The 25,317-nt window shown below is 41.0% G+C and overlaps 1 protein-coding gene across 4 annotated transcripts in view; it reads right to left on the bottom strand.

Annotated features, from left to right (window-relative positions):
* Nucleotides 1–5,816: 5,816 nt before the first annotated feature.
* Nucleotides 5,817–25,317, bottom strand: part of ANXA3 (annexin A3) — a 52,545-nt gene continuing 33,044 nt past the window's right edge. For all 4 annotated transcript variants that reach the window (XM_037051021.1, XM_037051018.1, XM_037051017.1 and 1 more), the window contains exons 7-13: nt 21,970–22,049; nt 21,192–21,248; nt 20,747–20,840; nt 19,292–19,387; nt 15,406–15,464; nt 13,270–13,392; nt 5,817–6,214 (exon numbers count right to left, since the gene is read on the bottom strand). In XM_037051021.1, the coding sequence (XP_036906916.1) occupies nt 6,155–6,214; nt 13,270–13,392; nt 15,406–15,464; nt 19,292–19,387; nt 20,747–20,840; nt 21,192–21,248; nt 21,970–22,049 (569 nt within the window). In that variant the 3' untranslated portion in view covers nt 5,817–6,154. The remainder of the gene's footprint in view (nt 6,215–13,269; nt 13,393–15,405; nt 15,465–19,291; nt 19,388–20,746; nt 20,841–21,191; nt 21,249–21,969; nt 22,050–25,317) is intronic.

Raw genomic sequence — 25,317 nt, 5'->3', positions numbered from 1 at the left:
AGTGCCCTTGACTAGTCAGGTATTGCATGTTTTAAAAATTCTTTTAAGAAAATAAAAATGGGCCCTGGTTGGTGTGGCTCAGTGGATTGAGCACCAGACTACAAAGCAAAGGGTCGCTGGTTGGGTTCCCAGTCAGGGCACATGCCTGGGTTGTGGGCCAGGTCCCTGGTCGGGGTGGCGGGGGTGAATGAGGGACAACTATAAATTGATATTTCTCTTCCTGTCTTTCTCACACCCTTCTCCCCTCTCTAAAAATAAGTAAATAAAATATTTAAAAAATAAAAAATAACAATTCTTGCGGCACACCTGTTGAAAATCGCTGATCTAGGTTAACATTTATTAAGTGCTTATCATATGGTATGCACTATTCTGAACACCTTTTGTTTTCTAATTTAATTATCAAAATAACTAAGCTATTATTGTTCCCATTGAAAGGATGAGGAATATGTGACTTAGCAAAGGAAAATAACTTGCCTAAAGTCACAGATCTGGGCAGCATGACCCCAAGGCCCATGCACTTGACCATGGCACTGCCCTCTGCCCTATACTGCCCCTCTCATTCTGGTATTTAAATATTTAGTAAGTATTGCAGTTCTGTGGAAAGATCACTAACAACAATCCTTCATCTTGAGTTAGCCATGTTCCATCATGGAGAATAATCAGAAATATACTTTTAGCAGGTACTCGCTAGTCCAATGCATACAATGCAAGAAGAATGAGAGTAAAATGTGTGGAGAGATTTCCTTGGAGCCCTTTTTTATTATTTCACTGTTGCTTTCTCTTTGGAGGGTCCTCTCAAGTGATTATCACTTCCTTCAGCCTCACTCTTCTCATGCTTACTCATGCACAGATGCAGACCGACCTGGATACTAAACCTCAGCTTTCCTGCTGTGCAACTTTGGGCTACTAACCTAACCTTTCTGAGCCTCCTTTTCCTCCTCTGTAAAATGTGGATAATATCGACAGATATAACCATGCTTTGTTTCAAAGCACGTAAGACAAATAGTAAGGCAGATAAGTAAGACAGATAAATAGTATAACAACTCTTGAGAATGAGATCTAAAATATTTACTGCAGTCTCAGCACATAGTAAGTGCTCAATTCATACAGACGACAAAATTATTCTTTAAAATGGGAATAAAGTAGTTTCTACCTCCTAAAGTTATTTGGGTAATTAGAAAACAATTTAAAAGGTGTTCAGCACCTTTACCATGTGGTAAGGTCTTAATAAATGTTAGCCCAGCTCATTTATTGTTCACGGGGCATAATCACTTTGTCTGCATCAACTACAGTTCCACCTCCATTTGAGTAACATTCCATACTTTCCGAAGTAGCTCAAATTATTTATTCTCTCTTTACAAGAGCCGGGGGTAATGGACAGGAAAGGCCTACTACAACACTTTACAGATCATTATTCCTAAAATTTATTGTGTCCCTACTAGAACAGGGAACTGGGCTAGAAATTTAGCGATCTGTAACCTATACACCGACATTCACAAGGTTTAGTGGCTGTCCCTTTATGTGACAAGACTCACAGTGTGTTTCTGAGAAAGGAAACATGAGGTGGTTGTGCCTGACTCAGAACTTCTAAAGCCCTCTCAGTTTCCCAAGTGAAGAGAGCACTGTGATCACCTTTTGTTCTGTATCTGGTTTTGACTAATGAGGGGGCTCCTGGATGCCTCCGAGATGCGGGCTCTCATCAGAAAGAACAAGCCATGGTTACGAGCTTGGAATTTTCAGCCCACCCTTCTCTCTTGAGAAGGGAAAAGGGCTGAAAATGAAATCATACTTGCTTATGCCTATGTAATGAAGTTTCCATAAAAATCCCAATAATATGGGGTTCGAAGAGCTTGCAGGTTGGCGAACATGTGGAGGCGCTGGCAGAGTGGCGCACTTGGACAGGGCATGGACACTTTGTGCCTCTTCCCACGGACCTTGCCCTACACACCTCTTCCATCTGGATGTTCATCTACATCCTTTATTATATTCTTTTATAATAAACCGGTAAACACCCTGAGTTCTGTGAGCCACCACACCAAATGAATTGAACCAAGGACAGAGTTGTTGCCGTCTATGATCGATACCTGTTGGCCAGAAGCACAGGTAACAACCTGGACTCGTGACTGGTGTCTGGAGACAGGAGGGCAGTCTTGTCGACTGGACCCTTGACCTGTGGGATCTGGTGCTGTCTCCAGGTAGACAGCCTCAGACGTTGCTGAGTTCTGGGACATCCAGCTGGTGTCAGTGCATTGCTTGGAGGTGTGGGGAACCCTTTTCCCACACACATTGAAAATTGGTGATCGGCACCCATTACAGAGAGAAAACAGTTCTTGCTAGTTTTGTGTGCTGACTGCAGGTGAAGGCAGCTACTTCTGTGGCCATGGTCAGGCACCACAGCTTCGAAGAAGCACGGGGGGTAGGGAGCCAGATAAAACGATGTTTTCCAGACTTCCTTCAGGACAATTCTGTGTCTCCTAGAAGTTATAGCTATGACCTACACAATGAAATGATATATAGCACCAAAATAAATAAAACACATGACATGCAATGATATAAATATCATTTAGCAAAATAAGTGAAAAAAGAAGTCCCAGAAATGACATACGATACAATGCTTACTTAATAAAGAAAAAAATTAAATAAAAACTACATAAAAAGGCAGCAAGGGGACAATGAACAAGTTTGGGATGGTGGTTACATCAAATGGGGAAATGGAAGAAGAAAACTGCATGGTTGGTAGAAGGTTCTTGTCAAAGTCTTGGTGTTTATATTGGAGGGTGGTTTCGAAGCGTTTATTAGTGCTGGCTGGGTGGGTTGGTGGTGTGGAGTACAGTCCCATTCACCAAAAGGCTGCAGGTTTGATATCCGGCCAGGGCACACAACTCGGTTGGGGGTTCAGGCCCTGGTTGGAGTGTGCATGGGAGGCAACCCATCGATGTTTCTATTTCACACTGATGTTTCTCTCAGAAAAGGAATCAATAAAACATATCCTTGGGTGAGGATTTTTAAAATGAGCTTATTACATTATAGAAATAGATAGAAGAATGAATGGGAAGGAAGGGAGGGAGGGAGGGAGGGAGGGAGGGAGGGAGGAAGGAAGGAAGAAGGAGAGAACTCTAGTAGAGCAAACCNTTTCTCTCAGAAAAGGAATCAATAAAACATATCCTTGGGTGAGGATTTTTAAAATGAGCTTATTACATTATAGAAATAGATAGAAGAATGAATGGGAAGGAAGGGAGGGAGGGAGGGAGGGATAAAGGATAAAAGGAAGGAAGGAAGGAAGGAAGGAAGGAAGGAAGGAAGGGAGGGAGGGAGGGAGGGAGGAAGAAGGAGAGAACTCTAGTAGAGCAAACCATTTCTGTAGAGGAAAAGAGAACAGTTCATATAAGAATCCAAAGCAGGTAGATTTCTTTTCCATGACTTTGGAGAATGTGGTCGAGATTAAAATCTGGTAATGCCATTTCAGGAGTTTAGCTAAGGAGAGCATATACGCATTTGAACTTGTTGCTTCTCCAGAAGTCCTAACACTCTGACCAGCTTTACAAAATATTTCTCTCCATGGTGATGGGTAGCTTGGAAAAACTAATCTATATGCAGGTAAAATTTCTGAGCTCTTCTCCAAGGCTGCCCCAGTGCAGTAATATGAGCCTTTTCCCCCAAGTTTGGGAAGCTGAGACTCAGGTATATTTTTCAAATGTTTAAAAAGCCACTCCAAGTTCACCTATATAACACATATATGGAAAACAAGAGAACTTCCTTTATTCAACAAAGGTTTATTAAGTGCTTTTTATGTGCTAAGCATGTTCTAAGCACAGGGATACTGCAGTGAATGAAACAGACAAGATTCCCTGTGTTCAAACAGCTTCTATTCTACAGTTCAAAAGAACAGTGGCCCTGATGTGGGATAGATTTTAAGCAAAATAGTGATTAAGAGCCTGGACACTGAAGTTGGGCTATGTGGGCTTAAATCTGGTCTCTTCCAAGGCGCACTGAATTTCTCCAAGCCTCCATGCCTGTATCTGTGAGTTAGTGCCGACCTTGTACACTTCCTTGAGGATTAACAATTTAATACAGACTACACTGTTCAACAGGGTGCCTGATATATAGCACGCACTCAGGTGTTAGCAGCGAGTTAGTGCTTGGTGAGTAATTCACCAAATTACTCAAGCCAATATCATAGGGGCAAATGTAACACCTGACTACTCTGATTCCCTTCTTCTATCAATTTTATCAACATTTATCTCCTAAATATTTCTTAAGTATATGTATTTTTCCCTCTTTGGTTTCCCTTATCATTATCTTAAACCAGACTGACACTCCTGGTCTTGATTACAGAACTAACTTGCCAACTAGGCTTCTGCCTGTAGCTTTCCTCTCCTATACATCCCTCCCCCTTGACCAAATATTTGAGCACGCCATTTCTCTGACTGATATCCTCCTAGGATGCTTCTTCCATGACTGTCCCCTGCTTATAAACTGTTTAGAGTTTCATAAGCTGGCCCCTGCCTATCACTGGTCACTTCCCTGGTATTCTAAGCCTCCATCACACAAACTTTTGGGCACACGTCATGCTAGATCACAACTCCATGACTTTGCAAGTGTTCTTACCCACACGGGGAGCCTCTCCTTCTCTTTTTAACTGGTGGGGTTTTTAACCTTCAGTAGGCTGAATTCTTGACCCTACCTCCACACTTCCCCTGTCTCATACAATGTCATTTCCCTGAATGCACAGCACACACTGTATTGTGTTTATCTGCTTACATGTCTTTCTCACATCTTAAGCTTTTTGTCAAAAGGAAGTAAGTCTTAGTCCCTTTGGTGTATCCAACAGTTACTTAACACACGGCTTGGCACTAGGTGGGTCAACTGATAAAGAATAGTCGAGATATTGTTTGTGATCATTTTGATGGTGCTTGACAGTCATAATGATAACGTGGTAACTGAACACTTACTATGTCCAGGCATAGGGCTAAGTGTACACAGGCATTATCTCATTTAATTTTCAACAACCACTATGAGAAAGACAGGGGCTGTAATTACCCTCGTTTTACAGAGGAGGATACTCTGGTTCAGCAGGGTTTAGCAGTTGCCAGGGTTATAGAGCTCGTGAATTGTAGGGCAGGAAGTCAAAACCAGGGGGCAGGATGCCAACTGCCTATCCTCCATGCATGTTGGAAATTCCAGAGTACGAAATAACTTCTCTATCTTTCTCTGAGTTCTCGGGAGTGCACACCAGGGGACTGCGTTGGTTAAAAGCTCCAAACCCATACATCACTGTTTCTACTTCTCACACATCTGTCATTTCTACTGTAGTCCAGACTAGTAACTCTAATTGGAATTTTTTACCTCCCATATTTCATATTAGTCAGGATATTTCATGGTAGGTCCTTTTCAAAGATAACACGAGGGACTTTTTTAAATGCTTACTTTTGCGAGCTTATTTTAGAACAAAAGGAAACCTTATAGGTGATTCTAAATATGCATTCCAGGGAAAGCAGTATTTAGCATAAAACAACCACAGTTCATGCTTACCATTCAGACAGGAAGTGGTTAGATGAATAGTTCGGCAGATGTGTTCTGAGGGCTAAAATGACTTGTCATGCACTGCCATCCCTACAGGCTGATCATGACTAGAAGGGTAGGCAGGGTTACGCACACCTTCACTTTTGTTCCTTTTCTTAAAGATGAATGTGATCAATAAGGCTATAGATGGATCGCAGAAGCAACAGCTTTTGTAACAAAAATGTGTTGTACAATATTATTAGTTGCCAGTACCAGGTACCAGCAATGTTGGTAGATGCTAAAAACAGACAATGTAACAAAAGCAACAATTTTATTGCCCTGCTTTTTGCATTTAATGTTTGAGAACAGTACAAAGACTCTCACTTTCTAAGCAGAACTATAATTTGGGCAGCATTAGGAGACCCTTCACCTCATTTTAAATGTTCATTTATGTACCACTCATTACATTACGATGAGCAGCTCTAAAATAATCACATTGTTGTTGTTAAGAAATAACAAAAATCTCTTTTAGCAAAAACAAGTGGCTTTTTATACTTGCTTGTACTTCTAAACACTGTGAGAAAGAAGGAAGCAGCGCTGTTGGAAAAGGCCGTCGTGGGGGCCGGCAACCCTTGGAGGTGATGCCCTTGGCTCAGTCATCTCCTCCACAGAGCTTCAAGAGTGTGGTTCCATAGTCTCCAGAAGTATCAGACTGCAAAGAGCATGATGGATGGAGAGAAGGACAGATGCAGCATAAACAAGGAGGAAACAACAAATGAATCAAATTCCACAGCACCAGGGGATTCCCTGGGGTGCAAGACCCATGACCTGTACCATTTAGTAAAATGCACCTGTAATTCCATCCTTCATTCATACCTGAGTGTAGTGATTTTCCAGCTTAACATATTCTTTACAATATATAATATTTAAATGCTTCCTGATATATTGCCATTAAACTTCATTTCGAGTTTACTAAAGTAAGATTTCATCAATTACATAATATCACACATTATGATCAAAACTTTTAAAATAATAGTTTTTTCATAATCTGTATTATTTACCAAACACTTGCTCTTCTAAGAGTTAATTATCTTATTTTAAGAGTTAATTATTTTATTTTTAATTATTTTAACTCTTAGAAGAACTGTAAGCAGTAGGTGCCGTAAGCATCTCCATTTAACACACAATAAGTGAGATGAGAAAGAGAGGTTAGGAACCTTGTGTAAGTCGACAGAGAGAATAAGCGACAGGAACAGGTTCAATCCAGATCACCGGGCCCCTTACCACCAACTATCCTTAAGGGAGGGAAACGGACTCCATCCCCACAGAATGTATGTCTCAACTCCTTTCCCCTGACTACCTAAAATAGATCCTGGTTCAGAAAAGATACCTCGTGAGACTGAGGCTAAGACGCCATGTTTACTATACAAAGATGTAAACATACTTGCATAGCCTCAGAAGTAAAACTTGACTTTGAACCTAAATTGCCTAAAAAGTTCCCATTATTTCTTATTTTATTCAAGGCAATTCAAATAGCAAGCATTTCTTATCACTGAAGTTGCACATTGGAAGTGAATATGAAGGGAGTGGTCATGTAAGGACAGCAACGAAGAAGGGGCATTTAGAAAAGACATTAGCATTATTTTCCTAAGACAGAACAGGCATCAGTAAACATTCTTTCGTTTTAAACAGAATTTTTAGTTCTTCCTCTGTTGGTTTCCCAAAGCTTTGCTCTGCCGTAGGTAGTAACTTCTCACACTGATGACCAGGAAACACTGTGTTAAAACAGCTCCCCCTAGTCACCAAAGTTGTCAAAATGACTAGTGGTTCTACCAGTTCATTGAGAAAATACACCCATAGTGTAGCACGCAGCTGTATTTAAAATTCTGCTCCACTGTAGAGACTAAACAAATATTCATCCTTTTCTCCTACCTCTATTCCCTATTCCTTCTAGTAAAAGAGCTATCCTGTTTATATGGCATTTTAGAAATTTTATCACAAAAAAGTGCGTGTAATTTCAAAACCTTTGAACATAATTCATGCTTTCCTAATTAGGCCATATTAATTGTTCTTACGAAACTAACTAAATGTTCCTGTCAGCTGGCCTGTTTTTAACAATGGTTCTCACTTCTCCCAACATTGATCCCATCTTTTATCCTTCACATTTAATCTTGCTTCCCAATTATTTCCCTGTGGTGTTTTTTAAGTTATTCTTTTTTTCTATTCTGACAACGAATCTACCCTAGGCTCTCATCTTTGTCACTAGTTTCCTTGACTATAGATTCCTCGATCCAAGTTGATGATCCAAGTTTCTCCAAGTTGTTCATTCTTACTGTTTTGTAAATCTAGTCCAATCACCACAGTATCCTTCAAGCAAGTAGCCCTTACTTTTCCTGGGGATCCTGGCTTTTCCTCCTTCCTCTCTGGCATCTCTGCCTTTGTCTTCTTGGCAGGCATATCCTCTGCTATCCAGCCATTTACTATTTATTAATAATGCTTAGATCTCAGTTCTCAGCTTTCTCCTTTTCTCAGTCTGCATTTTCTCCCTAGAGGATTTTCATCCATGTCTAAGGATTCAATAAACTATCTGAAAACTATCTCCTACCATTAGCTACCTACTCAGCATCTCCACTTACATGTCAAAGACATCCCAAACTCAATAGATACACTTTTCCTATAACCCCAGAAAAGAAAAAAATAGACCAAAAAACAAACAGAACACCTAAAACCTGTTCTCATGCAGGGAATTGGCACAATTATTTGTTTCCCAAATTAAAAACCTGGGAGTCCTCCTTGCTCCTCACACCAAATGTCTTTATTTTTTATTGTATTTTTTCCCATTACCATTTAGCCCCCTTGTAAGTCCTCTCTCTGCTGCAATCACCACTCTGTTGTCCACGGCCATGAGTCATAATTTTAACTCCTAAATATCTTTTGAGTCTTTGCTGTTTCCTCTCTTTGCACTGCTTGTAGCTTCGTTTACTACTTCGCACTACCCTAATGTGACTAATATATAACATCGCCCTGTACTCTTCTATCTTCCATCTAATTTATTCCCCACTGTCTCAGAAATCTTTTCAAAATGTACTTCTAATTATGACCCTATGTGCTTGAAACTTAAATTCGTCCGTGGCTTCCCATCACCCTTAAGCTAAAGACAAAATCTTCAAACATTGTCAAAAAGGCCCTATTTGACCTGATCCCTCTAGCTTAGCTTTTCATTATTTGTCCACCACCACTAGGGCTTTCCACCTGCAATTCCTTGCTAGAACGCTCTACTTTCTCCAGACACCCACAACCTTTGCTTCGTGTTATCCACTCCCTTTCAGATCTGAATCACAACTTCCTCATAGAAGCCTTTCCTATAGGTCAAATCTTCCTGTTCTATGATCTTACAGCATAATCTTTCTTTCCTTTACATTTACCATATCTGTACAAACAAATTTTACATTTATTTATAATTCTATAAGGATAGGGAACTTTTTTCTTTGCTTATAATTATAACCCCAAGCTTGGCACATAATTTCCATTCAGTAATTATTAATTGAATAAAGAAAAACCTATTCCATGATCTCAGAGCTGTCTTTCAACTGCATTCATCTTGCCATTTGGATTTTATTGTTGAATACGCCTCAAGGTGGACTTCCTAATCAATCAAATGACTCACTACTTTTTTCCCTCCTACTTCTCACCACGTGTCTAGAGCACTCCCCTTTGAGACCCCACTAACCAGCACAGAACCTGGTTCATAGGAGGCCCCCAACACATGCCTATTAACCTGACAGGTAGGCTCAAACCCAATTCCCTAGGAAAATGTTCCCTATCTAACCCGAGACTTCTTTTACTCTCAATTCCTATATTACTATGCTCTGTACCCTACAACCTGGCACTTAATTGTATGTTGTTTCATATTATTATCTTTTAATTANGAATACGCCTCAAGGTGGACTTCCTAATCAATCAAATGACTCACTACTTTTTTCCCTCCTACTTCTCACCACGTGTCTAGAGCACTCCCCTTTGAGACCCCACTAACCAGCACAGAACCTGGCTCATAGGAGGCCCCCAACACATGCCTATTAACCTGACAGGTAGGCTCAAACCCAATTCCCTAGGAAAATGTTCCCTATCTAACCCAAGACTTCTTTTACTCTCAATTCCTATATTACTATGCTCTGTACCCTACAATCTAGCACTTAATTGTATGTTGTTTCATATTATTATCTTTTAATTATTTTATTTATCCCCACCTTACCTCACAAGATTATAAATTGAAGGTGACTACTATGTTTTCCCTTAAAGAGCCTGGAATTGTGGTCTTTGTTAAATAGGTACTTAATTTGTTGATCAAGGAAATCTACCAAAAATGCAATTTCATACAAATTTTCTATTAATCTTATTATTAATTAATAAGAAATACACATTTCCACCTACATCTTTCTCTCCTTTTCCCCACCAATCATCACTAAGAAAGGTGTTAATGAGAAATGTCTAAACAACAGGTAGAAGACGAAGACAGGACGAAAGGTCTGCATGATACTCCAGAGTTCAGAATGAGCCACCTCACAATGTGCCTCTGTACTATGCAGATTATTTTAAACTAAAGGAACAGAGACCCTGCAGCTCAAGAGAAACTTCTGCCCTCCCCCCGAACTATAAGAAGAACTGGGGGCCCTGCCCATAATAAGAGATTATCAGAGATGACCTTGTTTGCCCTAATTATATGGCAGGGAAAATTACAAATTCCTGAACATCTGCTCTTCTTACGTCCTGCAGTGACGGTCTGAGGCCCCAGGTCATCTGACCTCACCTAAGACCAGGAGGGAGGTCACATACACCTCCTTTCACCGTCTGCTCCTGAGCCTCTGTGCACGTGAGGCTTCTTCTGGCCCTCTCATGTGTGTGAGGTTCCCAAGCATGTATATGCAATTAAATTTGCTTATTTTTCTTTCATCAATCTGTGTCATATTGATTTATTTCTTAGACTAGGTAAAAGAAACTTGAAGGAGAAAGTTTCTTCCTCCCCCACAATATACAAAATGGCATTCTACTCCCGAATTCAGACATTGAACCATCTGAAAGGATCTTATTCATCAGCAGTGAAAATGTAATGATATTACTTAATAATGTACTTTTAGGTAAGAGAAAGGAATAAACCTTATATAATTTTAAATGACAAACTAAACTCTTCAGCAATGGATTTTTCTTTTCTGTCAAGATACCCGTAATTTAGATATTTCCTAATACAATAAGCCTCAATTACCCAGACCACTGGGAAAGGGAGAGCTATTGATTAATTTAATTTTCTGGTTTGCTGAGGGTGAACCAAAAGCCCTCTTTATGTTTCAATTTTATTACTGACAATCTTTATAAAAGGGATGTGTCTACTTTTCTGCCTTAGTAAGAGAACAATATGGTTAACGTTATTGAATCTTCCTCTGTTGATTGAAACTGTTGTAATGTGTCAGGATCGATTCAAATGGCATTGAGTGTGAGCAGTTAATGAAATCTGTGCTAAGCCCCGGGCACAGTCTGAGAGCTGCCTTTTTGAATAAGTTCCTGATTTCAGCTTAGGCATGCATCTCTTTCTGCAAAGGTTTAGTACCAAAACAAAAGCTCTGGCTGGGGGGTAAAAGGGTGGGGGGATTTTGGTTTATGAATGGATGAGTGATGTTCATTCACTCATCCATTGTAAAACCATTCGTGGAGCCTGAGGCAGGGAGGTTCTCAAAATGCCTGCCCAAATACCCAGGCCAATTCGTGTACCTGGTCCAGGGTGGCTATTGTGGGCAGGGCCACCTCAAAGGCTTGACCATGGGCTTCAGCTGTTCCTAGTGACACAAGAGTGCAGACTTAACAGAGGAGTCCCAGGTGGCCATGGATAAATGTTGCCTTCTGCACACAGTTGAACTCCAGACGTGTAGGGGCCGGAATCCATGGGGTACATAAAATGGCCCTATAGCTGGGGCCCAGGTGTCTGGATAGCTCAGCATCCATGTCCAGCTCTGAACCATCTGTGCTTAGAGCAAATGTGTCCTTCTCCCAGAATAGATTTGTCCCCCAGTCCCACCTCCGAGCTTGGGTCTCAGTGACTCTACACAGATTTAGATCCACTTGTTTTCACCTCTGGACCTAACGCTCCCCAAAGCTGATTTTCTCCAGACAGCAGTAGGGTGGATGAGCCTGAGGCACAGCAAGACCTGCAGGGCATCAGTGAAGCCAGCCCTGGACTCCATCCTTTCACCGAGCCAGTGGCTCTGGAGGCTGGGGCAATCCGACAGCTCACTAGATAACCTGGGCTCCCACTTTGTTTCAGGGACCCAGCTCGGACTAACACTCTCTATTACTCATTGAGTGGAGACCTGCATGCCATCAGAGAGGCCCCTTCAAGGGGGCTAGCCCTTAGTTTATCATTTCCAAGCTGTCATATTCGTATTGGGACTGACTTTTGAACCATTAGCTTCAAGAATGGAGGCCTCTTAAATAATTTTTGCAAGTCTTTCTTTCTTATTAATGCTAATAATTTGTCATTTATTTGGGATTTCTATATATGTAATATCAACTGAGATCTGAAAACAATGAAAACTAGTTTTATTCTTTAAAACTGAAAGGAAGTTGTGTACCACACTTGTGGAAGATTGTCATCTAGATGGATAGACTGTAAGAAATCAATATTTTTAACTCAAGAAACTATAAAAAATTGATATATTCAATTTGATGGCAAATGTATGGAAAAACACCTTCCAGGCAAGTCAAAGAAAAAGTAACAAACTAGGAAAAATATTTACAATTCATAGAAAAAATGGTGAAACTCACTTATATAAAATTGATCCACCAAAATTCAAATCCCAAATTTCAATAGAATAATGGGCAAAGAACTTTAAAATAATTACCAAAAAAGAAGTGCAAATGGAATTTTAAACTTAAAAATCTGTTCAGCCTCACTCATATTAAGAAAAATATACATTAATACTACACTAAGATTTCTCACCTATCAGATTTTAAAAAACTCTCTGTGCCAAAGCTACGGAGAAACAAGGACTCGTATATTCTTCATGGAAGAATGAAAGATGGCAGAATGGCAGATGGAAGCCAACTGGTAATATTTATCGAAATTACAAATATATTTATATCTGCCTCAGTAATCCTACCCACTTCTGAGAGTTTATGTCAGTAATAAACTCTGCTCGAATTTCTGCCACAGATACACTTGTACCTTATGAAATTGTGTATGCACACTGCAGCACTGTTTGTGATAGCGAGAAATGGGAACGTCTGTTGATGTGGTTGGTGTAAATGCACAGGTAATGGAATGATATGCAGCTATTTAAAAGAATGAGAGAGCTTCCGGCACACTGACATGAAAAGAACTCCAGGCTGCAGAACCATGCTATTGTTTGCGTGAAACAAAGAGGAAATTTAAAATAGGTATTTCTCTTTCCTGTCATTTTCATAAAGAAACAATGCAATATAAAAACACTGCAATATAAAAATAGGTAAGCAACTTGCATATGCTATTCACAAAAGAAAAATTAGTGGCTGTTAAACTGGAAAAAAACCCTAAAACTTGAGTATCTATCTAGTGCCTGAGATTCTAGAGCTGAAAAATAGTCTCTATCATGAAGGGCTGTTTTGCTATTACTTCACATTTGCACAACGACAAAAAGAGAAATCTAGTCACATATCTCTGTGTTCTAAGGATTACAAGAGAAAGAGAATGGGAGAGAAAGGCAAAATGTATTCTGCTATTTTTAAAAGGAGACTTACTTCAATTGCTGAATATAGCGAATAGCCACAACGCTTCTTAAATTCTGCTCGAATGTCCAAAAGATCAATTTCTGATCTGGAAACCATTATTCGGTTCAGAGTAAACTCATCAGTTCCAGCGCCCTGTTAAGAAATGCAGGTGTCCACAGCATAAATCTCATCAGTCACAAAACAGCTTACAGACCTATATTACAAGAAATAGATGATGCTGCACAAAATAGTCAACCAGCGACTCCACTTCACTCGCTTATCATTAACCTCATCATTCATTTATTCAAGAAATATTTACTGAGAACTTACTCTGTGCCAGTACCAGGCCAAGCGCTGATAACAGAGCTGGGATACCCCTGCCAATCTTCTAATTTTGTAAAGGATATATAGGCAAGAAAACAAACCATCACAACATAATGTGACACACAGGAAATACTGGGTACTTATAGGCACATATATTAGGGGAGCCTGAAATAGATTAAGGACTAGGAAAGGTCTGTCTGAGAAAGTGGCATTTAAGCCAAAGCCTAAATAATCAGTCAGGAGAAGGAATGGGGTTCATAGAGGAAAAAATGTCCCAGGGGAGAAACTAGCAGGTGTGAAGGTTTGGGACGAGAAAGAACGCCACATTCAAGGATACATAAACAATGAGGAGGAAGAGCAAGAGGTGTGGCTGGAAAGGCAGGACCTTGCAAACCAGGAAATGAAATTCCAACTGTATCCCAAGTGAAGAACTACTGCAACACGAGAGTTTGACCACGAGAGCATTGAGATCGGATCAGATTTGCGGTTTCGGAAGACGTCTTTGACAGCTGCAGAGGAACGGATTGCAGGGCAGGAGTGGGATGAAGATAACAGAGTGTGACTGGGGAGCTTTGGGACTCACCCAGAGGTGATTACATGAACAGAAAAAAGAGCCGATGACGGCCTGACCGAGAAAGAGGGCAGTTCAGATGGAGAAAATGGGTCGATTTAAGAGATGCTTATAAAGGCAGATGACCAAGCTTGATGTATCACTTGAAGAGAATGAAGGAGAGGGAGAAGTGTAAAATTTCTGAGCAGTTAAGTGCCTAGTAACACAGTTCATTTACTCAGCAAATGCTTATCAAGCATGTACTGTATGCCAGGCACCATTCCATGCCGTGTGCATCCTAAGGCAGTTTACATTCTGATGCATGGAGATGGTCAGTAAAGAATAGTCACAAATGGTTTACATAAAGAATAACGAGAACTATGGAATGGGATGTGACTAAAAGGGACCAGTGAACCTGAGCAGGAGGAGACTTCTCTCAGGAGGTGCCATCTGAGCAGAGGCCTGACAGATGAGGAGGGACTAATCACAGGCAGATCTGGAGGAGGTACACTTCAGGCAGAGAGGACAACCAATGCAAAGACTCTGACGTGGGAAGAGACTTGCCATAGTTAGGGGAAAGAAAGCCTGAAGTGGCTGAGGCCCAGAGAACAAGGATGGGGAGGAACGGCACAACTTCCGAAGCTGGGCAAGGGCAGATCCTGTTGCAGCTACCCACTGAGATGACTGAACGCAGGATGGGGACCAGGACTGGGTGGGAGGTGAGGCAAAGGCAGGGAAACCATATATTCACTCGGGATGTAACTTAGAAGGTGCATGTGGACCTCCACAGGGAATGTCCAGTAAACAGACTGAGGTATGCATCTTCCGTGTGCCAGGACCAGCGCTAGGGTCTGAAGATACGTAAGTGATAAACAACAACAACAAAACCTCCTCTAGTCGTGGAGTTTACCACCTAGCAGTGGCAACAGATGACAAAGCCTAAGGTTTCTGTATTGTGAAGGGCTGCTGGCTCAGTCTGGTTTATTTTAAGTAAGGCAGCTCAAGAGGGCCCTGGACCTAATGGGTCAAGTTTGAGGTCTGGAATTCTGAAACAAGTCCTGCTGCCCACACTTACTGCCCACTGGAGGAAATAATTTAGTCAACCCTTCACTGTATCTCCATAGTGACCAGGACCCTCCTTATCTAAATCCACCAGACAAATTAGTAGACAAAGTAGCTGAGAAAGAGAACTCATCAAAGTGGATCGCAAGTACAGAAGTCCATCAATATGAGCAATAGTTTTACATTCTCATTGAGGGAAGCTAAGAACATGTAGGAAATTTCAGACCAACCTTCAAAGCTTGATGCAGTCTTTCAGCTAAAAAGGCAGGCGTGTTCCTTGCACAATGAACTGTATAAAAAGTAAAGTATGTTCACTGTCATTTAATAGAAATTGAGTTAATACACAGTAAAATATTTTGTAAGAAGATTGTTTGGGTAACCACATTCATTCTATCTGCACCCCACTCCCCCACTATTGGCTTTCATTTAAAATGAAAGAATGAATGCTTAAATTGAATTTCAAAGCCTTATGACGTATTTGCATAGACCTTTAGCACGGTAATGATCTTTAGCCGTGGGGAAAATAAAATTACCTGCCAAAGAAACTCCCACATCACATGACTCATCTCCAGCTCTCAGATACACCACCGCCTACGCTTACGCAGATGACTCCCAAGGGTGCCCCTCGGCCGCGTGGCTAACATCTCAGAGTACTGACGAATGACCTGGGCCTAAGGATGGTGGGGATGTTGCTCCAAAGAATCATTAGGTAAGAAGGGGCCTGGAGTTCAATTTACAACTAGTTTTTCAAGTGGAAAGATTTTCTCTTAATTGGCTGTGTTAGAATTTATAGGCTGGTTAGAGTAATCATATTAGAACCAGCACCTGTAATCTAAATTCAGTTACCAAAAAAAACCCCCTGTCATTTCTCAATTCTTTATTTTGAAATAACAGATAAAGCAGAAGTAAAACAAAAAAAAATTGGCAAAAACATGAGCAAATTATCTTTTAAACAAAGTGAAGATGATCAGAAATAGAAAAGCCTGTAGAGAGTACATTTATTTATTGCAACACAATTACTTTTATAGTCTTACATCTCCTCTGCTATAGGAATCTGCCAAAAGTGAATAAATTTTATAATGAATTTTGGAGATCAGAACAAGAAGCTTTCTCAGTGCCTCATAAGCCCGAGCCGGGTCAGCCGAGGCCTTCGGTTTGCGTAACTGACTTAAGGGAAATAGAGGGGGAAATGTATGAGGAACTTAAACATGAAATCTGGGACAAATGTGGTAACAGTGCTAGATGTGAAGCTGTCTGAGAATAAACCAACCATTTGGATAGGTTTTACTTACTTTTTCTCAAATTCATATTAAGCAAGTCTTAATACTTTGATCAAAAGTTATTATGCCTACTTTTCTCCTACTAAGTTTTTCAATCATGTCTCTCCCCCTAAACTAAATCCTTCTGGGATTCTTTTTTTCCTCCCATCATCCTCTAGTTTGTCCTCTGCTTTATGTTCATAACCACCAGGTTTGTTCTTCACGTCCTAAAATTTGGGGAAGCAGTGTTACGTACGCATAGTGGTAGGACGTTTGTTTTAACACTCAGCATCGAAAGTAGGGAAACTCAGGGAAATGTCTGAAACTCAGGGAGTCCATTACCATCAATCACAAGGACCGAGAGTCCATGGTGGCCCTACCCCACTCTCTGTGTTGGATGGAGCAAACTTTGGTCAGCCCTGTCTCCTCCCCACAGGAGTCCCTGCCTTAGCCGTGACCGAAACACAGAATGTGGCCCCTCATCAGCTTATCCCGAGAATCAGGTGACAGAGCAAAACCATTTCCTGTCAACCCCCAACAATCATGCCCCCTTGCTTATCCGACTCCTCCTTAAAAGAAAAGTGTTTTCTGTTTGATTTTGAGACTCTTGCACATTTCTGAGAGGAAAATATCTTCCGCCTTGCAACAGTCTTTTTGAATAAAGTCTCTCCTTAGGGAAGTCTGGATTTGACAGCTAGAAATGTTCTGTTATGCATTTGTAAGGTGATACAGATCAGATGGTTTTTCATATTAAAAACTATGTGTTGACATGCTGTATTGGACTCTTTATATATGAAATATTTACAACAGGCAGATGTAACACCAGAGAAAGTGGATCCGTGCGTAGCGGGTTGGGGGTGACTGCTGGCGGGTACAGGGTTTCTTTGGGGGCTGATGAAAATATCCTAAATGGGGATTGTGGTGATGGCTGCATAACTCAGTAACTATACTAAAAAGCACTGGATTTGCACACTTTGAATGGGTGAATTTTATGCTGTGTGAGTTAAATCTCAGTAAAGATGCAACTGATGTATTACAATGGTAAACAAATAGAAAATGAGTGTGACATACTGTGAACTTCAAATTAGTCAAATTATAAGGTCTTTCTTTTACTTGGTAAAATAATGTACATTGTAGTCCAAGTTTAGTGTATCATTGAATGTATATTTCCAAAAATCCTTCTTAGCTTCATGAGTAAGAGTTTACACATCTCAATAAAGGTTTTCAAATGTTATAGCAGGCAGAGTAAAAATCGCAAAATTGACGTAAAGAGTAACAATGTGAAATGGGAAAAAATAAATTGGCTGTATCATTGCCACTGGAACATTTTCAGAACTTACTCTGGAGACTGCTCTCTATTTCATTTTTTTAATTGAAAAAGAAGCTTTTTTCCCCCTTCTTGGCTCATCTTTTAGCAATTCAGTCAGAGTCAATGGTGTTTCCTTTTTCTTCTCTTCTCTCTCTCTCATTTTTGAGCTGCATTTGGATAAAAATTCCTATCTTGGCACGGAAGAGAGGACCAGAAGTTAAGTGAAATGACACATGTGGAAGAAGCCCCGAGAATGGTGCCTGGAACACAGTGCGTGCTCGCTGCCTGGTGGATTTCCTGAAATTCACTTTAAAAATCCCTCAGCACAGACTGCGATAGGTGTGTGTTTCAGGCTATATCTGCAATGTGTGTGTCAAACAGTTGGTTATCGAGGAGTCTGCCTGCCTGGGCTAGACTCTCAGGTCTGCCTCGTATTCCCTGCGTGACCTGAGAAAGGAACTGAACTTCTTTGTGCCTAGGGTTACCATCTCTATTAGGGGGTAATAGTTCCTAATCCATGGGGTTGTTATGAGGTTTAAATATGCTAATATCTTTAAAGAGTTTACCAGTGCTGAGTACATGGTTAAGTGCCAGATGAGTATTTGCTTAAAAATACAGTTTGAGGAACCCTAACTGGAAGTGCACATCCCAGTGTGGTAGTTAACATCTGAAGATGAGTCAGAGGCTCACTCCAGGGAGGTTGCCTTCAGACATCAGCTATCTTTATGTCACCAGAGGAGCATTTAATTATCATGATGAATGACAACAAGGATGTCTCACTGATGAATGACGAGATGTGTGGAGTAGAGGCACTCCTACTCTGGAATTAGTGCAGAAGCAGCCTGTAGCAAGCCCAGTACCCACCCTACATTAGAGTGGCTTAGGACCCCTAACAATCCTGTGTGTGGACAAGCACAAAACCGATTTTGTTGCCCGACACTGAATCCTGTCTTTGAAAAGTCTCTCTCTCTTCTGACGGCACCTTTCTTGTAAGGTGCTCTTCAGGTGCCCAAAAGGACAGACTGCTGAGACCTCACTGGGTCTCAGCTTATGTACTGCTTTTATTTCCTTGTTTATCCACGTCTCTCTGGGAACACATTCCGTCTGTGACTGACTTTCTTTCTGACACGCTCTCTGCTAGCACAGCCAAAGGGGAGGAGACCTATAGCTCCAACCTGAGCTCCATTGCCACTGGGATCTTCCAAAACTAACCCCATATGGTGACCTTCTAAATTGGCTTTGGTCTCAGCTTCCAACCGGGCTCAATAAAAATGCCAGTAGAAATGTAGTATTTTTATCTTTTTAGGAGTTTACAATTCAAACGTGGTGACAGGCCTAATACAAAGTTAAAAGCAAAGTTAGATGTAGAAGAATAACCTTTTCAGGCACCCATGTAACAGTGTCTGTTGAGTACACTGTGTAGACTGTGGACCGTATGAGGGCCGTGGGAGCACAAAGGGGAACCGCCAGGATTCTCACACGGCGCTGACTCCAACGAGGATTAAATCAAGTGCAAAGCAACTCATCTATAAGCACTCAAGAGCTTACCTATGGCCAGCAGGAGGTCTTCAAAATGCCCAGATAATTCTCCTTTTATGCTGTCCTCAATGTCCTTCTGGCTAATCTTTCTGTATTCATCAAACGCTGAAAAGCAGTACCACAAACACAGTGAAAGCATCCGGGTGACCAAACACGACTGAACTCCAGTTTCTAAGTTGATACACAGCAAACTAAGTTATGCGTGAGCTCAAAAACTCCTCTGGTAAATAACCAAAATTTGAATGAGGAAGTTTTTGTTTTTCATATCTTTAAAAAAATTCATAGGTCATTTTTTTCAATGATCTCTCTCTCCTCTCCTTCTTCCCAGGCTGTTAACATTTAAAATAGCCTAAAGGTTATATAATAAATAATATCTCTAATAAACGGTGCTATTTTAAAATCATAGCAGCACCTGGGAAACAATAGTGTGGCCATTAATCAAGTAAGTTTTATCTGCTAACACAATCTTGAATATGAGGATTGCTTATTGCTGAGCAGATCATTTCCCCAGGGAGCACGGCCTAGTTCACATTTACCAGAAGGCATTCCAATTTCTTGATCAGTTTCCCCCACAAACTTGTACATATATCACCAAATATGGTGATATATGGACATATTTTGTAAGCCCAGTAAATGTTTTCCAAGTAAATTTTGAAACAAAAGATATTTTGGAGAGAGATCTAGGACTCTTTGGTTTTTATTTTTCAAAGAAAGACACTAATAAAGCAACTATGTTCCACTATTGCCATTATTTTATAAATGAAATCTTAATGCCACACTTTAGGAAGGGCACCCTCCGAACAAAAAAATCTCGGTACAATCTTGACGTTTTCTCATTTCTCCACGAACTCGTCATAAACAGAGTCATGCACTGCGGCTGTTCTTCAGACCTGCACCTGGAAGCCACAGTCAGATGTTCACGGGAAACGGAGCTCTGGGCTGCTGGGCTCTGTTGCTTCCAGAAAGGCTCAGGGAGATGCGTAAGTGAGGGGCTGGGTGCTTAGTGGTTCCACATAATAGTTGGTCATACAAAAAGGGCTGCCTCCCCAATTTACCTTCCTATAAGAAAAGCTCAATGCTTACAATCCATGCTAATGCATGAACAGGGACACCACCACACCTGGTTTTTCTGGAAAGGGGTTAACTAGGGAAGGTTTGGGGTGGGTCAGGCTCCTGCACCCCACAGGGACACTCCTCTCTGCCCTCACTCCGGAGGGCTGCCCCTCTTCCTCTCCCTGACACCTGTCCCCGTCTTACTGCCTGGCACTCACTCACTAGGCATCTACCCGGCCTGCAGGGGTACAAGGGCAGTTATCTGGCCTGCCTTGACTTGCTGTTTCTGCAACTGTTGATACATAAAAGTGGAATAGCCTTTGTGCTTTTTAACTCTGTGTTTCAGAACTTTGTATTTGCACCCAAAAAGCGTTTGCGAACAATTCAAAGCCAAAAGGATTGCGTCCTTACTTCGTTTCAGTTGAGGAAAGCTCCTTAGACACAGGATCTCCGTGAATTTATCTTCGTCTGTGCCCCATCTGTTCTCACCAGCGTTATAGAGAATCTGTGGGACAAGAGAGAAAGACTTAAAGGTTATTATGGACAAAATTCTCTTTTTGAAGAGGTAGAAGGAGAAGGCTGGGGGGGAGGTTACTTTGTTTTAGGGGTCAGCAAGGTATTCAAGCGTCTCCTGGTTAGCAGATTAGACATCTGAGAGTTGGGGTCACAGGAGCTGTGGGAAGGATAACCCCCACGGAAGAGGGCAGAGAGCTGGGCTTGGGTGACCCCCGCCTTCAGGCTTCTCTTTCAGACAGGACAGGAGATGACAGCCCCAGCTAGTGCCACACAAATGAGCAGATAGACAAGGGGAGCAGGTAATAGTGAAAGGATATGGTTTCTTTGCTCTGTTACCGACCTGGGCATCCTTTACTGCCAGTTGCTCATCCACTTTTAGACTCTCGTCTCTTCTGCCCTAAACAAGAAAGAAAAGAGCAAGGGCAACCCTTTTAAAGACAGAATATCCTAACACAGGGAGGTTCTCCTCCAGCAGAGGTCACATTGCAGAGAGGACTTGGGCACCCATGACACTAGTTCTGGTTCTGTCATTGACCAGCCACAAAATTTGGAGCAAATAACACAGTCTTCTGAGTCTTAGCTTCCTACTCTGAAAACTCAAGGATCTTATGTGAACAAAAAGACAAACCATAGACTGGGAGAAAATATTATTGACAAACACACATACATCATATAGGACTTGTATCTGAAATATATAAAGAATATATATATTTAGCGTGTTTCAAAGTTAATTTAAATGCTAACAAGAGAAAGATATATTGTTTGGAGTCCAGAAGAGAATAAAGATTCTCTCAAAATGGAGACACTTAAGATGGAAATGAACACTTAAGGTGAAAAATTTTTTGTCAGGTAAATTATCAGGACATTTCTAACGTATTGTGAAACCTAATCTGAACACTTTTGCAGATTTTTTTTTGTTACATGATTATGTTATACTTTTATGATGGTAGTTAAACATTATACTTCTTAGTGCAATACAAATATAACGTGAGCAAATCACTTCATAAGCAAAACTGCAAACTTATTATCTCAGTTTGGTTATTTTTAAACTACCTAGTAATTATTATTGAGCATGTGCAACTTATCAAGGAATTTAAAAATAAAAAAATAAACCTTACATCTGCCAGAGTCAACAGAGCTTTCCGGAAGTCACCAGATGTTTCAGAGCTGATGTCATCTCCAAGACTCTTCTTATATACTGAAACCAAATAAGAATGAGATTAAGCCTCGACAAGCTGAAAAATACTATAAACCAGAGAAAAGATGGCATGTCGATGTTAGCAAAAATGAGTATCTGATAAAATATAACTTGTTAAAAAAAGCTTCCTGGTGTTCTTCTGAGAGGACTACATTCTCATAACTATTACTATAGTATGTGTTGTGGTAGATGCGCAGAAACAGAAAGAGTTGCCATTCTGGATCAAATCCTGGTCCATTTCAACTGACAATGGCGCTGAGGACCACACACACAGTGCAAAAGCTTGGGTGGGCTAGCTGCTAGTTTGCCTTCCAGTTTCTACGATCCCTTTCTTCCATAGAACCCTCTTCAGCAAGACACAATGCACACAGCTTAGAGAAGACATTCTCAGCTTGTCTCTCAGCTAGGTGCAGTTCCACGACTAAGTTCTCGTCGGTGAAAGAACTTGTCTGTCTCGTAGGCAGACAAATGTGGTGCCGCTGAGAAATCTCTGTACGGATGGTTCGTGCCCATCTTAGTCCCCTCTTCCAACCTAGTGCCCGGTCTGCAGGTCGATACCTGAAGCTCAGGTAGCTGTGTGGGACTGTGAGACAAGGACTGCATCTTAATGACGGTGTAAAAGCAAGCAGGAAGGGTCCTGGATTCCTGAAAGTTTTGGGGGAGCTATCATTCCAGTCCTAGAATTGCTTTTCTCCAGACCTCTTCTACATATGGGAGAGACACACATACCTGAGCCACTGTAACTTTCCTATTTTACTGGTGCTCACAGCTAGTTGTATTATTTAATAGCTCTCAAAAAACCGCTGCCCTAAAATATCTTATTTTCCAATAACAAAGGACAATTGTATGTTCATGTATTTTAGTACCAGTTGCAGCCCCCTTTGCATAGCTTGTTATGTGCAGTGTCCACTGATTTTAAATCCCAATTCTGCTCCATCCGCGGCTCACAGCGATTCTCATGGAGCCTTACACCTGGCTGCAGCTGACCCCTGTTTGAATGCTGCATGCATCACTCTCAAGGGCTCTATAAATCACACGTATGAATGCTTGTCCTTTTAAATCAATAGAAGACAATCACAGGAAGTGATAGGAGGTCATCTAATAGCAAGAGCTGTGCTGAGATGGAAACTCTTTCAGTATGACTTACTCTCTTTTTATGAAATCTATAATTTTCTCTGAGCAATTCAAATAAGCAAAATTCACTATAAATATAAATTATCTCAGTAATGATAACATTATGTAGGTATCGTTTTACCTATAGTCAGGATATTGTCACATCTATACTTTACTTTAATTAGAAAAAATTTAATTTAAAAATATCCAGCCGAAGAGGAAAGCTCTCATCTGTTAGAATTTGAGGAAGTATTTTATATTTCAGAGAATCATCCAGAGGAGACCTTAGGGTCATCTTGTGTAGCCACCCACATTTCCCTTTACCCCGGATATTTTGCCAGAAGTAAGAACATGAAATAAAATGCCTAGTTCCTTTATGAGGGCCAAGTCAGTAGCCTCCTTTGATGGATTTCTCATGTATGGGTCACCATTTCACAGTATATGACACCATCACTCTCGCTACAGCTAACTGCACAGGGCTGGCACCCGACTACAGGTGGCCAGCGGCCGCAGAGATGACCTGCTGGAAGGACGCTGTCCGAAATCACACTCTCCACTGGAGAATGCTTTCCTGAGCCCTCCAAATCTTCTCCCCTAGCATGCATTGTACAGAAAAAGAGGTAAAGACAACAGGGTAGCAAAAAATGAAATGACTCTCCCAGAAGTAAAGCATGAGACAGAAGCCAAAAATAACCAGAAGCCATGGGCAAATATTGGGTTGGCTAAAAGTCTGCAAGGTCTTTTCTGTAAAATAAAAGGCACATTCTTTTATTTTCACCAATAACTTTTTGATTTGGATATTTTGAGTTAGTCAGATACCTCCCACATGGTGTAACGTTGATTGTTCTCAATCAACGTCTCAGTTTGATCACTATCAATTTCAAATGGTCTACCTGGCCATGGAGCATCGTCCAGTGAGAAATCTCCAGCATGAAACCTTGCAAACCACTTTCGGTGCATTCAATCAGTCATAGCACCTTCTCAATACACTCCTCAAATCTTTTGTGTGTGTGTTCTAGTTGCGTTTTTACCTTTCTTGAAATAACCAAACATAATAATGCCAAAAGGTTGCATATTCTCTTCCATTTTCAATATTACAATAGCCACACAAAAATTCACCAATTTTAATATGTTTTTTTGAATGCATGCTGATATGACAGCTCTCACAATACAATCTAACAAAATTATTTCAAATGAAGCTAAAGACAACTAAGCACGAGAGCCACCTCACAGAAAAAAACCAAATGAACTTTTTGGCCAACCCAATACAAGCTTTGAGCAGACAAACACCATGTTCTAAGGGAAGAGAAGTTACTCGGCTGTATCAAAAACAGCAGAAACACAGAGGGCAGAGGAAGAGTTCCTGTAATGAAAACAACAGCCCAGGGTGCAGTGCCTGCCTGATGCCGAGGGGTGACCCGACAGCCAAGTCCGTGGGGCAGTGTTGCTGTGTGCACATCCTATAAAGCTTGGCTATATGTAATCAAGATTACCCCCTTTCTTTATGTTTTGTGTATCAGTAACCCCTACTAACCACATGTAATTCCATTCCTTCTAGTCTGAGAGAGCTTAACTCACACAGATACCCCAGCATCTGGTAACTCTGAACTACTGTCATATTTATAACACGACAGTCCTAAATGTAGAACTTTTACTTGGCTTCTCTGATCCCAATTCAGTCATGAGGATACCAATTCAATAAATATTTGAATCTGCAACCCCTTGTTCTGGGGACAGGAGCTATAGCTATGAACAAAATAGACAAAAATTCCCCCTTCACTGAGCTTACATCCTAGGGTTGTTTGTACATCAGTGTGGGGCTCCGGGGAGCTGTCCTGCAGCAGGCCAACTCATGGAGCAGTGACTGTTCTAAGAAATATGAGGAGGTAACAAGGAACCTTGGTAAAGAGCACTAGGCTCTGATGATTTTTTTTTATTTTTTAAAGATTTTATTTATTTATTTTAAATATTTTATTTATTTATTTTTAGAGAGAGGGGACAGGAAGGAGAAAGAGTGGGAGAGAAACACCAATGTGTGGTTGCCTCTCATGGGTCCCCCACTGGGAACCTGGCCTGCGACCCAGGCATGTGCCCTGACTGGGAATCGAACCGGTGACCCTTTGCTTCACAGGCCCGCGCTCAATCCACTGAGCTA

Source organism: Sturnira hondurensis, unplaced genomic scaffold, assembly GCF_014824575.4.
Source record: "Sturnira hondurensis isolate 20B ecotype Veracruz unplaced genomic scaffold, ASM1482457v3 Scaffold0007036, whole genome shotgun sequence".
NCBI classification, from domain to species: Eukaryota; Metazoa; Chordata; class Mammalia; order Chiroptera; family Phyllostomidae; genus Sturnira; species Sturnira hondurensis.
This window is presented reverse-complemented; position numbering and strand designations above follow the sequence as displayed.